Consider the following 13,295-nt stretch of genomic DNA (forward strand, 5'->3'; position numbering starts at 1 on the left):
CAAGTAGGGCAATTTTTTGCAAACTCAGTTACGTGAGTCCAAATTTCTAGAATAAAATTTCCCCTTTTATAACATTTTAACCACACGTAAATATCCCTGTTCCCATACACACAAACTATAAGGCATTCCAACTGGGGGTGGCTAGGGGAAAAAAAGAGACGGGAACCAACAGTTCTTTTGAGGGATGAAAAAGGAGGCCAAGCAAAAGCAACGGGAGTGGGTTTTGTTGGCTGGTGGGGTGGTTCGCTCACGCGGGTTTTAACATTGAATCTTTGAGACACAGGTGACAAAAAAGATGAAACTAAAATCCAGGTTTTAGACCCGACAAACAGCTTCTGGGAGGAGAGAGAGAAAGGAGGTTTGGAAGCATGGATGGGAGAACCTCCGGAGTGGAGTTAGAACAGCAACACTCAAGACCAGTGAACTAACACCCTGACAAATTCCTCGGTCACAGAGCAGTCAGATTAAAAACCTAGTGCTTACATGTTTGTTTTGCACTGCTTTGGAATCTCATACCTACGTTTACTGGGAAATCATGACACTGTGTCATTACTGTCACCTACTAACTGTGAACGCAGTGAGGTTTTTCATCCTACTCTGCTCAGAATATTCCACACAGAATACACAGGTGTTGACATGCGTCCGTCAACTGGAATGAAGTATAAAATCAGTTAGCTTGGTTTCACTTGACATAAGACAAATAACGTGAAACTGTTTAAGGTAGCCTAGGTAATTTTCTGACTTTCCTTTTCTTATAAATATCAGTGGGTTTCCTACAATAAAAAAGTAGGAATTTTTGTATGAGACTGAATTTAGAGTCTCCAAAGGTAAATGTGGTATTTTAACTTCCAAGACCATCTTTTTTTTAATTATTTGTAGAATTTCCCAATTTTCAAAAAACGTATATTTTCCTAAAGATACCACATAGAGTGTTTTGAATCAAAGAGACTTGGGTGTAACTTTTAGGAAATCAAGTAAGCCTACTGTCCTCATATGATGAAAGACAGTGAAAATAAACTATATATTATAGAACCATTGTTAAGCTTCGTTTAGGTAATCTTATACTGTGTCATTTAATACAGTATGTTATACAAAATAAATGCCAAATGTTCAAATGATGCTTTTGATGCTAGCAGCGATGATAATGACCTGATGAAATAAGGCACATGTATCCTTGATAAAGCCATGGATGTTTTAAAATTCATGTCCCTATCCCTGGCAGGAGAATTCCCGCATTGCAGTTCTTGAATCTGGGAGTTTAAGGATTCATAATGTGCAAAAGGAAGATGCAGGACATTATCGGTGTGTGGCAAAAAACAGCCTCGGGACGGCATATTCCAAATTGGTGAAGCTGGAAGTTGAGGGTAAGGAGTTGCATTCCTTCCCATTCTGGTGCTGTTCGAGGGACCCGCCCATTCTACTCTGACGGCTGGACTGCTAGCTTGCAAAGGCAGAGATGTGGGTAGACCAGTCCCGTCCACTGTTCCTCATACGACACCATAAGTTCAAAACTATGGAAAGAAAAACTGAAAAGAGAACGAAGTGTTCACCAGTATAATAGGTCATATCCCATCTACTGCCCACAGTCACTGGTAATTTTTAACAAAACCAGACTAAATTCACTAAGATACTAAAACAGTAGAACACCAGTTCAGAACTTCGGTCTGGCTTGGACAATTCTCCCTTGCTTATGAATTTGAAAAGCCTCCTTTTATCTCTTTCAGCACAGAGACATGACTTTTTAAAACATCAAAAGAAAATAAGTAACTTCAGATTGTATTCTATCACAAAGGGTTGAAAAAGAATACAATACTGACTCCAAATGTCTGACTAAAAATGTTCCTAGCCCTATGAAGTTCCCTTGCCAAACTAGTTTCAATGTTTTAAAATGTTCTTTTAAAGTCAACCAATTCAGCAACTGGTTGGCAAGGTCTTCACTGAGAAATCATAATGCAGATAGGGCTCGGCGCTCTACCCACTAAAACTGCATCACATTTTGCTTACAAATAGAAACTACCAGCATGCCTGTGCTGGGTAAACAAAACAAATATAAAACTCTCCCCAGCTCCTCCTGGTCTATGCTATAGAACCCCTCCTACTTTTCTCATCTGTAAAGTAGAGTTGTTAGGAGTTGTCAGTGAGATAAGGTGTTGACGGTATCTAGCACAGTGCCTGGCCTTTTGTAAACACTCAGTAGATGTTGACTGTAAGAATCATCGCCTATTTTTCTGCTTTTCTCTAATGTGATTGATAAAGTGTTTGGACTGTCACACACTAGCCCAAATTATAGCTCAATGGGGAGAGACTCTGAGAGCTCCCCATGGCTTACTTTGATTTCTTCCTACTCATTTAAGCTCACGTCTCTTCCTTCTCCATCATGCACTTTTCTATTAGCTTTTAGACTATTTTTATTTCCTAGCTAGGCCATTCTCTCACAGCATTAATAATCTTACTTCCCACATTTGCTTCCAGTTGAGGTGACATGTCTATTATGTCATTGCATCAATTGCTCATAGAGTTTCTATTAACTTCTCATAGAAAAGAATGAGGACGATAGGAATAATGACTGTCAGACGTAAAAAAGATGTATTCTCGGCATAGTTGCTATAATTTAGTGTCTTCTGCATTAGCAATGGTATTTAAAGCTCAGTATGCTATAACCAGTTGATGTGACTTATTCAGTGAAAAATAAACATACCTACATTCAGACACATTGACTATCTGCCTGGATTCAGTATTTCCTTGAACTGTATGTGGAATGACACAGAATGAATGTTATCCATTTGTATAGAATATCATAAAGATTTTCCTCTTTAAGACATTAAATATAAGCCCTTTGTATTATAACATAGAATTCTGATAGTTTGGGTCCCTGTCTTCATAGATATTGAAATTGTTTGCTTTAGCAGTGACCTAGGGAAAATTAACACAATCACAATTAGTTGGAGTCCGTTACATAGCTTGGCCTTACCTTGTCACTTAATTTTGCATCACACCTATCAGTAAAACTAAATACTATCTTCTTTCTTCTTAACATTTAAGTGGTCATGCTCATCGCCTTAACAGTTAATAGACAGAGAGGTTTCTATTAAACTTGCTAATATTGAGAGCTCATAATATCATTTAAAGTCACTCTAACAGTAAGATGATCGTTTTAGCACATATCTATTTTTATTCCATTTGAGTCCCTATTAAAGCAGCTAATATATGTGAAAATTCGTGGCATGCTTAGCACGGTTGCTGGTACATAATAAGCATTCAATAAATGGCATCAATTATAATTATTACTACTAGAACATAAAAATTGTAACAAATCTGTGTAGCTTCTCTTGAAGCTCGAAAGGTTGGTTTCCACTTCAAGAAACAGTTTGGGCATTTCCACAAGATATAATGCAGATGTGATCTATTTAAAGGAAAGGCCAATTTAACCTACAATTCAGAACAGGTGAAAAACCAACTGAAATGCAACTGGCCCAACCCCAAAAGTGTCTGTAAATGCCTACTAACTAGGCAACAGAACTGAAGATAAAGCCAGGCCATAGCCGGTGAGGCAGATGAACATTCGTTATGTACTGTGTCAGTACCTCTGAAAATTCGCTCGACCAAATTAAAATGAGAACTGCACGATGGCACTCAATGCTGCCAGCTTCTAATGAGGAGCATACCAATCATGGGCTTGGTGGAGCATGCTCACTCAATCTTAGCTGCCATAACAAACATCAAACACCCTTCAACCCAAAAGTAAAGCTCCCTTTCCAGATTGCCATTCTCAGTCTGCTGGATGTCTGGGATGGCAACATGAAGAAATTCCACATTTCTGTCCTGTCTTAAAAGGTTCAAACAGTGACATACAAATTTACTAATGAAACCATCTCACTCACGCACAGCCGAACATGGACGTCTTTCCAAAAGGTGAGCCACGGGAAGGCTAACATTTTAAAATGCTAGATGCTCACGTGGATCGCTTTATTTAATCCTCACTAACAGTCGGTGAGGAAGGTCCTATCATTGTGCCATTCTACGAAACTGAGGAAAAGAGAGGACAACTAACTCACAGACGTGTCTAAGAGATTGATTAATGCTGAATACCGTCTGTTCTATCAGAGAACAGATAACCACATGTGACGTTGCCAAGAGCAGAGTCAGAACAGGGGCGAGAGAAAAAGCCAAAATTCTGTAAATGATGGAGAATGGGAACTGAAAAAAAGAGACAGTGGGGGTCAACAAATTTTTCAATGAACTTGGCAGAGAAAAGAGAAAAGGCAAAAAGGTGAGCAGGAATAGAGGTATATATGGTTTACAGGTAATGTTGCTTGGCAAGATTTCTCTTTAAAAATTTTTTTTAATGTTTATTTATTTTTGAGAGACAGAGAGAGACAGAGCACAAGTGGGGAAGGAGCAGAGAGAGAGGGAGACACAGAATCTGAAGTGAGCTCTAGCCTCTGAGCTGTGAGCACAGAGCTCGATGCGGGGCTCGAACTCACGAACCGCGAGATCATGACCTGAGCCAAAGTTGGCGCTTAACCAACTGAGCCACCCAGGCGCCCCACAAGCTTTCTTTTTTAAAAAGACTAAAATATTAAAAAATACTGAAAATGTTAAAATAGGAATGAGAAGAGCCTCCGAGAAAAGGACACTTGAACATAAAGGAGAGAGGTGGAATATTCAAGGGAATGTGGTGCTTGAGAAGGCAAAAACAGCACATTCAGGGGACAAGTAGAGTGATAAACCATAGACAGAGGGTGATCACTTGTCCCAGTTTGCCCAGGACAGTTCTGGTTCACACCTGTTGTCCTGGCATAATTATTAATAGAGTCCTCCTTTTACTTTCAAAAGTATCCAGGCTTCAATAATAAATTATATGATCACCACACTTAGGAAGAAGGAACTTCCTTCCTTGTAATAGGAAGGAGAAAGGGGTGTATTCCAGTATAAACGAGTTAATGGGTTTGGTGGATGGAATATGAGAAAGCTCTGTTGGTTTCTATTTCCTGTAGGAAGTAGAAAGTAAGTTTATCCTCTGAAAATACTTCTGTAAAGGGGGGTGGAGGGCTGAGGAGAGTGGAAAGATTTTAAAATAGCTGTGGGGTATGAGAGAGATGACTCACAAGGGGAACTAGGACTCCTAGGTAACATGAAAGTTTTAGCAAAGAATGGGACCGTGAATGTGGAGGGGCAGAGAAAGCAGAAGTTCAGAAAAAGGAGAATGGCACATCCAAAGGCAAGACACCATTGTGGAGTTTACCAGGGAGGACAATAGGGCAAAGGATTTGGGAATTATTGCAAGAGAATGGTTACAGCAGCGAATTATCTTTATGTACCAAAAATACAAATCTAGCATTAGACACTTACAGCGTCAGCAATATGACAGACAAGATAACATAAACGTCTTCCTACTATGAACACCCAGAAATGCTGGGTTAGTCATACAATCCACAAGAATAAAATTAAATGTCCAAAGGCCAGGAATGAATAGGAATAGAAAAAACACAGCATTAAGCTCATGAGCTGGTTCTGCATCGTCCTGGAGGTAATGACACAGGTGCCCATATCTATAACTTAGAATATTGATTTTAAGACTCTTAAAGGAACAGGAGACAAGGTCTTGGGCCCCTGGAAAGTGGAGGTTAGCACTGGGAACCTTCTATAAAGGTTAGAATCACACAAGTAAAAAAGATGGATCAGAAAAATTCTATTTGATGACAGAAAGGCAATGAAGAGGCTTGTCTGTCTCTGCACTGCAGGTGTGAGGGAGAAAACCACCACATTTTTTAAAAAACATTTATTTATTTTTGAGACAGAGAGAGAGAGACAGAGCACAAGCAGGGGAGGAGCAGAGAGAGAGGGAGACACAGAATCCAAAGCAGGCTCCAGGCTCTGAGCTGCCAACACAGAGCCCGACGCAGGGCTCGAACTCACGGACCGTGAGATCATGACCTGAGCCAAAGTCGGCCACTCAACCAACTGAGCCACCCAGGGCCCCCAAACCACCACATTTTTAAATGAATCAATCTGTATTCAGTGCTCAGGACTATATCTCACGTAGGTCTGATATTGAATTCATACTGCCAGCAGAGACTGGGGTTCCCCAGCTAGAGAAATTAACATAAAAATTGATTCCAGGCCAAAAAAAGTTAATAACCAAAAAGCTTAAAAAAATACCTGACCCAGGTTACATAGGATTTTCATAATAAAGCCATACTGAGGAGGAGTTCACAAGGCAAAATTCTAGCACCCACTGAAAACAAACTGCCTTAAGTGATAGTCAGCAGATGTAATATACAAAGGGATCAAAACCCCAGGAAATTTAGCTAACACAATACAATAGAGACTCAAAATTAAATATGTTTAAATGAATTAAGACACAAAAGGAGAAAAAAGAACGAAAAAGACATTAGAAGAAAAAAAGCAGAATTAAACATTTTAACAAATGAAAAAATAGGATTATAACTGACATTCAGTGGATGAGTAACAGTATGCTAGAGAAAGGAGATAATGTACACATTAGAAGTCATCTCTTCAGAACTTGGAATTCAGTGCAGAGAAATGGAAAAGATAAAACAGAACTAAAGAAATAATTAGGGATATGCATTACAGAAAGAGAGAAAAGAGAACATATAAGAGGGGCTATACCCAAAAGCATAATGACCGAGAAATTGCCAAAATGAATGAAAGACCTAAATCTTCAAGTACAAGAAGCACATGGAGTCCCAATCAGTAAAAACAAAGAACACGTATATAAATAGTTTCACCCCCAGATGCATCATAATAAACATCAAACAAAAAGAGGTGATCTTAAACTATTGAAGCAAAAAACCAGATTACTTATAAAAGACAATTAGGATGAAAGCAATAAAGAGGGTGTGAGGAAACCATTATTTGGTATCATCTAGTGGAGATCTTTTTGTTTGCTTCTAATAAAAATCAGACTTTAAAATATGTATACATTCGTCTCAATAATTTAACTTCTGATAATTTATCTAAAGCAATTATTTGCACAAGTGTATGTTCAAGATTACCACAAAGTTTTTTATAATAGCAAAAATATTTAAGGAATTTAAATTTGCATCAATAGGAGGCTGATAAAATATGTGATAAAGTCCCATGCAGCCATTAAGAAGAATGAGATCGATCTATACGCATTAACTTCTACAATTACCACCATGCATGTAACTTGGGTCTGTATTCCATCTCTGACCTTCAGTTTTCTCGCCTCTAAAAGAGGGGTAAAAAGCCTAGCACCTACCTCTTAGGTTGCTGCAACGATTACATGAATTAATACAGGCACACAGCAAATACTATATAATTATTTGCTGTTTTTTATTATTTATTAAGTACCTATACAGCGCTTATTATGTGCAAGGTACTGTTGTCCTTAGAAGTACTAACTCATTAGAAATACTAATGTGTTCATAAGTGAAAAAGTTACAGAACAGTATGTTTTATATATTCTATATTAGAGTGGATAACCAAGCCGTTAATAGCCATCATCTCTGCACGTAGAATTACATAGGAGGTTAACATCTATCATATACTTTATACAGTGCTATACTTTTTGGATTTTTACAAAGAGACCTTCATAATTAGGAAGAATCCATACATGTACTTATGCTTTTGAAGAGATTATTTCCTCAAAACATCATCCTATTTTGATAAAAATGGCATCAACCTTTCTGCGCATGATTTTATATACTACTTTTGCAGTTCTCTTGCTCCATTCTGTTCTAGAACAAAAGTTCTAGATTCAAACTTTGTTTCTGATTCCTATGTTGATTAGATATTCACAACACTTGGCTATTGGCTGAGTGTCTGGGATTGAGGGTGAGGTCCTGATGAACAGAACATGAAGCATGCCATTTCCTTGGGGAAGGAATCCATCCATAAAGACAGTAAGTTTGAGACCTGCAAGAGGAAGTAAGGGAGCCACCTGGATGGAGGGGGAAGAGAAGGGGTTGAGAGAATAGCACCTACTGGTGGATTCTCCCTCCCCCCAACCCCGCCGATTCTTCTTTCTTACTATGAGCAGACCCGGAATTTATGATCCCTTAGTGCTTGGTGGATCCAACAATAAAATCCAACTTGGGTTCTGATTTCTCAATGAGTATTTCCTACAAACGTTTGGGTGTTAACTGACTCATAAAATAAACAAAGGTAAGGTCCCATGGAAAAGTGAAGGACTACGCTAGGTGAGAACTATCCAGATATACTGATTTAAGATTGGTGGGAGGTATCTGTGGTTTCCCAAATTCCGTAGGCACTTGAAATGTAGCAAAGAGTTGTCAATCTCACAGCTGTGGAGGCTCTTTCTTAGAAAGGCTTAACCCCTGTCTCATGTACCTCTGTGACAGTGGCCTTTAGGACAGGTAATGAGGGCCAGAGAAATCTCCGCATCATATTTCACAGATTCTAAGATGTTCATTTTAAGTATTTACCGTATCTGGGGTGAATCTCGGAGACATCGGTTTCTTACAATCATCGTTGGCCAGTATTTATTTTCTTTGTTGTGCATCTTAATATCTCTGAAATTGAGATTTATCTTATTGGTCTTAAAGGCAATCACATTTGGTGTGCGGTTTCTGCCGTGAAGCTGAGATCTTTCCTTAGCTGTCTCCAAATATGAGAATATTTAATGATAAAACAGAAATAAGTCAATTGTCTTGGCTCATAAAGATTTCCTCATGGTTAACTAGTAATATTCTTTCCGCTTGAGATCATTTCTTTCAATCAGCTCCTCACAGAGGTGAAAGCATCATTTTCAGTGGCAGGGTTCCATGTAGTCTCCCCACCAACCACAATTATATTTGCTGCATATTAGTTTTGTTGGGCTGGAGACAGAGACAAAATGCTTCTCAGTGCCCTATAGAAGGAATTATTTTCTAAGCCGAAGGAATTATTTTCAAGTCAAGAGGCAGTCTAACCTGTTCCATGTTCTACTTTAGGTATGTATGTATCCAAAGAATGATCCATACTGTTTCTCTCCTGTATCTTCACTGAAACAGTTTTCTCCCGAGTACCCTAAAGGCCAGGAAGATAGACACACAGTGGCATAGGGATGTGGCAATGAATAGGATGATTTGGATGGTAGGGCTGGGATTTTCAAGGAAAGGCTGCATCATGGAGGCTTCAGATGACCTCTGAAGTGGAAGACGCTGATTTTTACTTTCCTGTTTTCAACCAGAAGGATACTCTCCCTTCAAAAAACCGTGTTTAATAAACACTATACCGCAGAAATTAAACACTTTTAATATGATAACGTAATTCTGGTTGTTTTTTAGCTAGAGCAGAGAGGTCGCTGTTACGAAGTTTCTAATCACTGGAGGAGATCCACTTAAAATTGTACAAATATCTCATTTTCTTGTATTTCCCTTACATTCTTTGACTTAACTATTTTGAAATGATTTACTTATTTGGAGCTGAGTGTGGATTTTATTACATTCCGTGAATTTCACGTTCAGACAAGTTCTGCTTTGCATATGGAAACTGGTTGAGTGTAGAATGTTTGCGGCTCGATTTAAAATAGATGTATGTTGGGATGTATTGGATTCCCTGTCAGTTGCATTTTCTACTATTACCTTGTTTACCCCTGGAGGTTTAAGCCATGAAGGAAAATACTGGGCAGAAGAGGAGCTGGAAGCAAGGGAGGGTTATCCGTCCACAATCGCCAGTGGGAAAAGGTGGCTTAGCACCAGTCCAAAACTGCAAATGAGAGCTCGAGAAACAGACCAAGACCAAGAACAGAACCCTCTGAGGGAGAGGGTTAGTGCAGGCTTCCCAAATGTTTAACAAGACCTCATGTGCATGGAGCCTCAGAAAGCAGAACCTTGTCTCAGCACTTGAGAGAGGCATTTTAGGGAGTGAGGAGGGAGGGTGAGCCAACTGGCAAATGTAAGTGGCCTCGGTGAATGAATCTCCATCACTTGTCAGGGCCCTTGAGGGCTGTCAGTCTGCTTCCCTGTAGTCTAAGGCTTTATCGTTAGGGCTGATTTGGTCTTTCAAAGGCTTTTTTTTTTTTTGGAAGATTATTTGCAGACATATGCAGTATATCAGACAACAGTAGAATCCCAAAAGATAAAAACAAATTATTATATACACACATTATATATATATGTGTATATATATATACATATATACATACACACACATCTGTATATATGCATATACGCACATACATCTGTATATATGCATATACACACCTACACACATATACGTGCACACACACACACACACACATGTGACGTCACAGAGGTAAATATCAATAGACGTACCTGTAAGAGATCAGCACGATTTTCCAAAATGTTAGACTTCTGTCTGCCTTCTTTCCTAGACATCAGATTTCCTTACTGCATCTGGAAAAGTGGAAGCCATCATGTAATGTTTACACACCATTTGATTTGCTTTTTCCTTTGTTTATGCTGCAGCTCTTAATATGACAAATGCCACAGAGAGAGGTATTTAAATCCCAATGTGTGTGCTGTGTTCTCAGTGATTGCAGTTTTGATAAAATTTGCGGTGGCCCTGTTCCCGGCATCAGTTCTATTTGCTTGATGCCACTAACAGGTTTGATTGCTGTCATGAGTACATTGTGTGTCTAAACACTGAACCAAAGAAAAAGGCATAAATCTTTGCTATCCCTGCGGGTTACCGTGGGGAAAATTAAATCTGCATGATTAGTAAGGTGCATGCTCTAAAAGAACAGTTCTACCCACTGATTTCCACTTGAGGGACTATTATGTTGTATTCCCATCTCAAAAGCTCTTGGGTGCTCTCAAGAAACACTGGTAAAGTGGCCCTTTAGTTGAAGAGTTGCCAGTGAAATTCTCTAAGGAAAGAAGAGGTTCTATAATGATCATAGCACTGAACAGATAATATGTCAAGTTAAAGAACAAGGTGGCCCTTTTTAACTGCAGGCGTGAAGGAAAAAAAATGTGACTCAAAGATTTGTCTTAAATTGTTTAAGTTGATCAAATTGTTTAATATAATGTGGATATCATATTATTTGAAATGAAAAGTTACTGTGCATACTCTAATTATGCATACTCTAATTAGAGTAAGCTTTGATTTTCACTTTTTAGGTATTAAAACGAGAGACACAAGTTCAAGCATACATACACAAAAAAGGAAAAGTTCTTTCCCTTTAATGCATTAATTCATCCAACACAGACTCATCTCACACTGTGCAAGACGGAGAAGGCCATGCCTTCACTGGCCTTAATTTCAAAATGTAACAGTTTCAAATCATGAAAAGATATAATGGAAAGCTATTAGAACTTCCACGGCAATACGGAATTCAAATAATGTTACCTTCAGTTATTTCCTTCAGAAATCAAATATATGACTTTCAAATTGTAATTAGTATATTCATCTCCAGGAATGATAAACTAGTCAAGCATGATTTTTAGAGTGAACTTCAATGTTCTGGCTGATAACATGGGCTCTAGATTCTCAAGAAAGCTGCATGGGCTCCAGAGTCTGTAGTAAACTCCGGAGTTCAGATCCTGGTTCAGATCCTGGCTCTACCACTCACCGCCTGTGTAATATCAGGAAGGTTACTTAGTCTCTTTGTGCCTCAGTTTCCCCACCTGTAAAATGAGGTCAGTAATACTCTGTACCTTATATGTTGTATTTAGATCACACAGAGCAGTCACTCAGATCCTAGTTTTCAGTGTTAGTTCTAGGACTAATGTAACTTTTGCACAATGGAAGCACTGATTTAAAAACACTTGTGGAGATAGTTACAGCTTTTTACTCTATGTGGCATATTTATCTTTGAGGTAGAAGCAATCAAATTCAATGGCAAAAACAAAACAAAACAAAACAAAACAAAACCCTACATCTTTCTTTAAATAGAAGCAATTTTTATTAATTTTGGTTCCATCAGAAGAGTAATCATAGATTTTAAACCTGAAGTCATAATCCAGTCCCTCATTCTGCAGATCAGGAAACTTGAGACTAGATCATCAGTACTTTTTCCCAAGGTAGCAAGGAGCCTGGACGTCTTGGTTCCCAGGCCAGGATATCTTCCACTGCCCCGATTCTTGAGTTTTTCCTTTCTCTATGTTTATGTTTCACAGACCAGCATGCCGGAGTACCCACATGCTTCAGCATCAGACAGATCTGGGTGCTAATCCTGACTCTGCCTCTTGCTAGTTACGTGACAATTTCCTCAACCTTTGCAAGTCTATGTCCTCATTTGTGAAATGGGGGCGCCATTAGTTGGAGTGTAGAGTTCTTACAAGTAGACTAAGAGAGCATATATACCGTGTCTGCATGGTAACTCTTTGATAAATATTGGCTGTTGTTGGTATTGTTGCCTGTTGTTTACGTGGTTTACATTCTACCCAGAGAATATTACTGGTTAGCCTTCTCCTATTTCACAAATAGAATGTCAACATTACCAACTGCTCCTCTTGTTTCCAAAGAACATAAATCTACCCTCAATCAGCAATGCTTTATACCTGCATGCTTGGTACTTGTTAGAGATTATAACTTTGGTTTGGCCCCACTGTGACAAGTGATAGGAGAAAGCTTCTCTAAGAAGCTGTGTGAAGACACGCCCTTACTGGCAAACTGGAAAGGGGCTGGTTACAGTCAACCTGTACAAAAAACATAGTCTACACAACAGGAAAGTCAAAGCAACCTTAGCGTGCATCTTGAGCTACTGCCTATTTTACTCACTACAGAAATAGCTGTTTGCCAAAAAATCTTGTTGAAAATATCGATCATTCCATCACTCACTGCTTCAAGGTAAATCCTAAGTGAGAAATTGCTTTAAAAATTTAGCACATGGGGGGGGGAAATGGTCTCTCCTGAGAAACTGGCCTTTTGTTTCCCTTCTTGTAGTGAGAATGCTGTACTTTATTTTTACTTTGTTCTTTTGTCCTATCTGGCATGTATCTCAGAATCCAACTTGGAGCTAAGTCATAGTATCCATTACACTAAACCAACCAGAAGTCTCCTCTTCCCTGATAGTAATGGGGTGTTATTTCATTTAATTCACTGTCATATGATTGATCATATTCACTTCAAAACCTCTACGGTTGGAAAGGGATGGAAAAAACCCTCGTTGATGGATTAATGAAACTCCTCCTCCAAGGTAGGGGTTCTCAAACTTCAGTGCACATCAAAAGCATCTGAAAATCTTATTAAAAAGAATAGCTCTAGGGTGCATTCCCCAGAGATTCAGATCTGATAAGTCTGTGTTATGGTCTTTTAACCATTTCCCAAATGATCCTCACCAGGGTAGTCTACAACCCACACGCTGAAAAACATTAACTTGAGGATTTCTACTTGGAATG

General features: G+C 38.8%; 1 protein-coding gene and 1 long non-coding RNA gene across 2 annotated transcripts in view; one reads left to right on the forward strand and one right to left on the reverse strand.

Moving 5' to 3' along the window:
- LOC109269983 (uncharacterized) overlaps positions 1-13,295 on the reverse strand; it is a 95,264-nt gene that overhangs the window by 29,806 nt on the left and 52,163 nt on the right. Inside the window, exon 2 of the long non-coding RNA XR_002081358.2 lies at positions 10,266-10,346. This is a non-coding gene — a long non-coding RNA (uncharacterized LOC109269983). The remainder of the gene's footprint in view (positions 1-10,265; positions 10,347-13,295) is intronic.
- The window catches only part of MUSK (muscle associated receptor tyrosine kinase), a 96,440-nt gene that overhangs the window by 21,186 nt on the left and 61,959 nt on the right, over positions 1-13,295 (forward strand). Inside the window, exon 5 of the mRNA XM_019454224.2 lies at positions 1,223-1,364. Coding sequence (XP_019309769.1) covers positions 1,223-1,364 — 142 coding nt within the window. The remainder of the gene's footprint in view (positions 1-1,222; positions 1,365-13,295) is intronic.

This window comes from Panthera pardus, unplaced genomic scaffold, assembly GCF_024362965.1.
Source record: "Panthera pardus isolate Hobbes unplaced genomic scaffold, ASM2436296v1 HiC_scaffold_20, whole genome shotgun sequence".
Taxonomy (NCBI): Eukaryota; Metazoa; Chordata; class Mammalia; order Carnivora; family Felidae; genus Panthera; species Panthera pardus.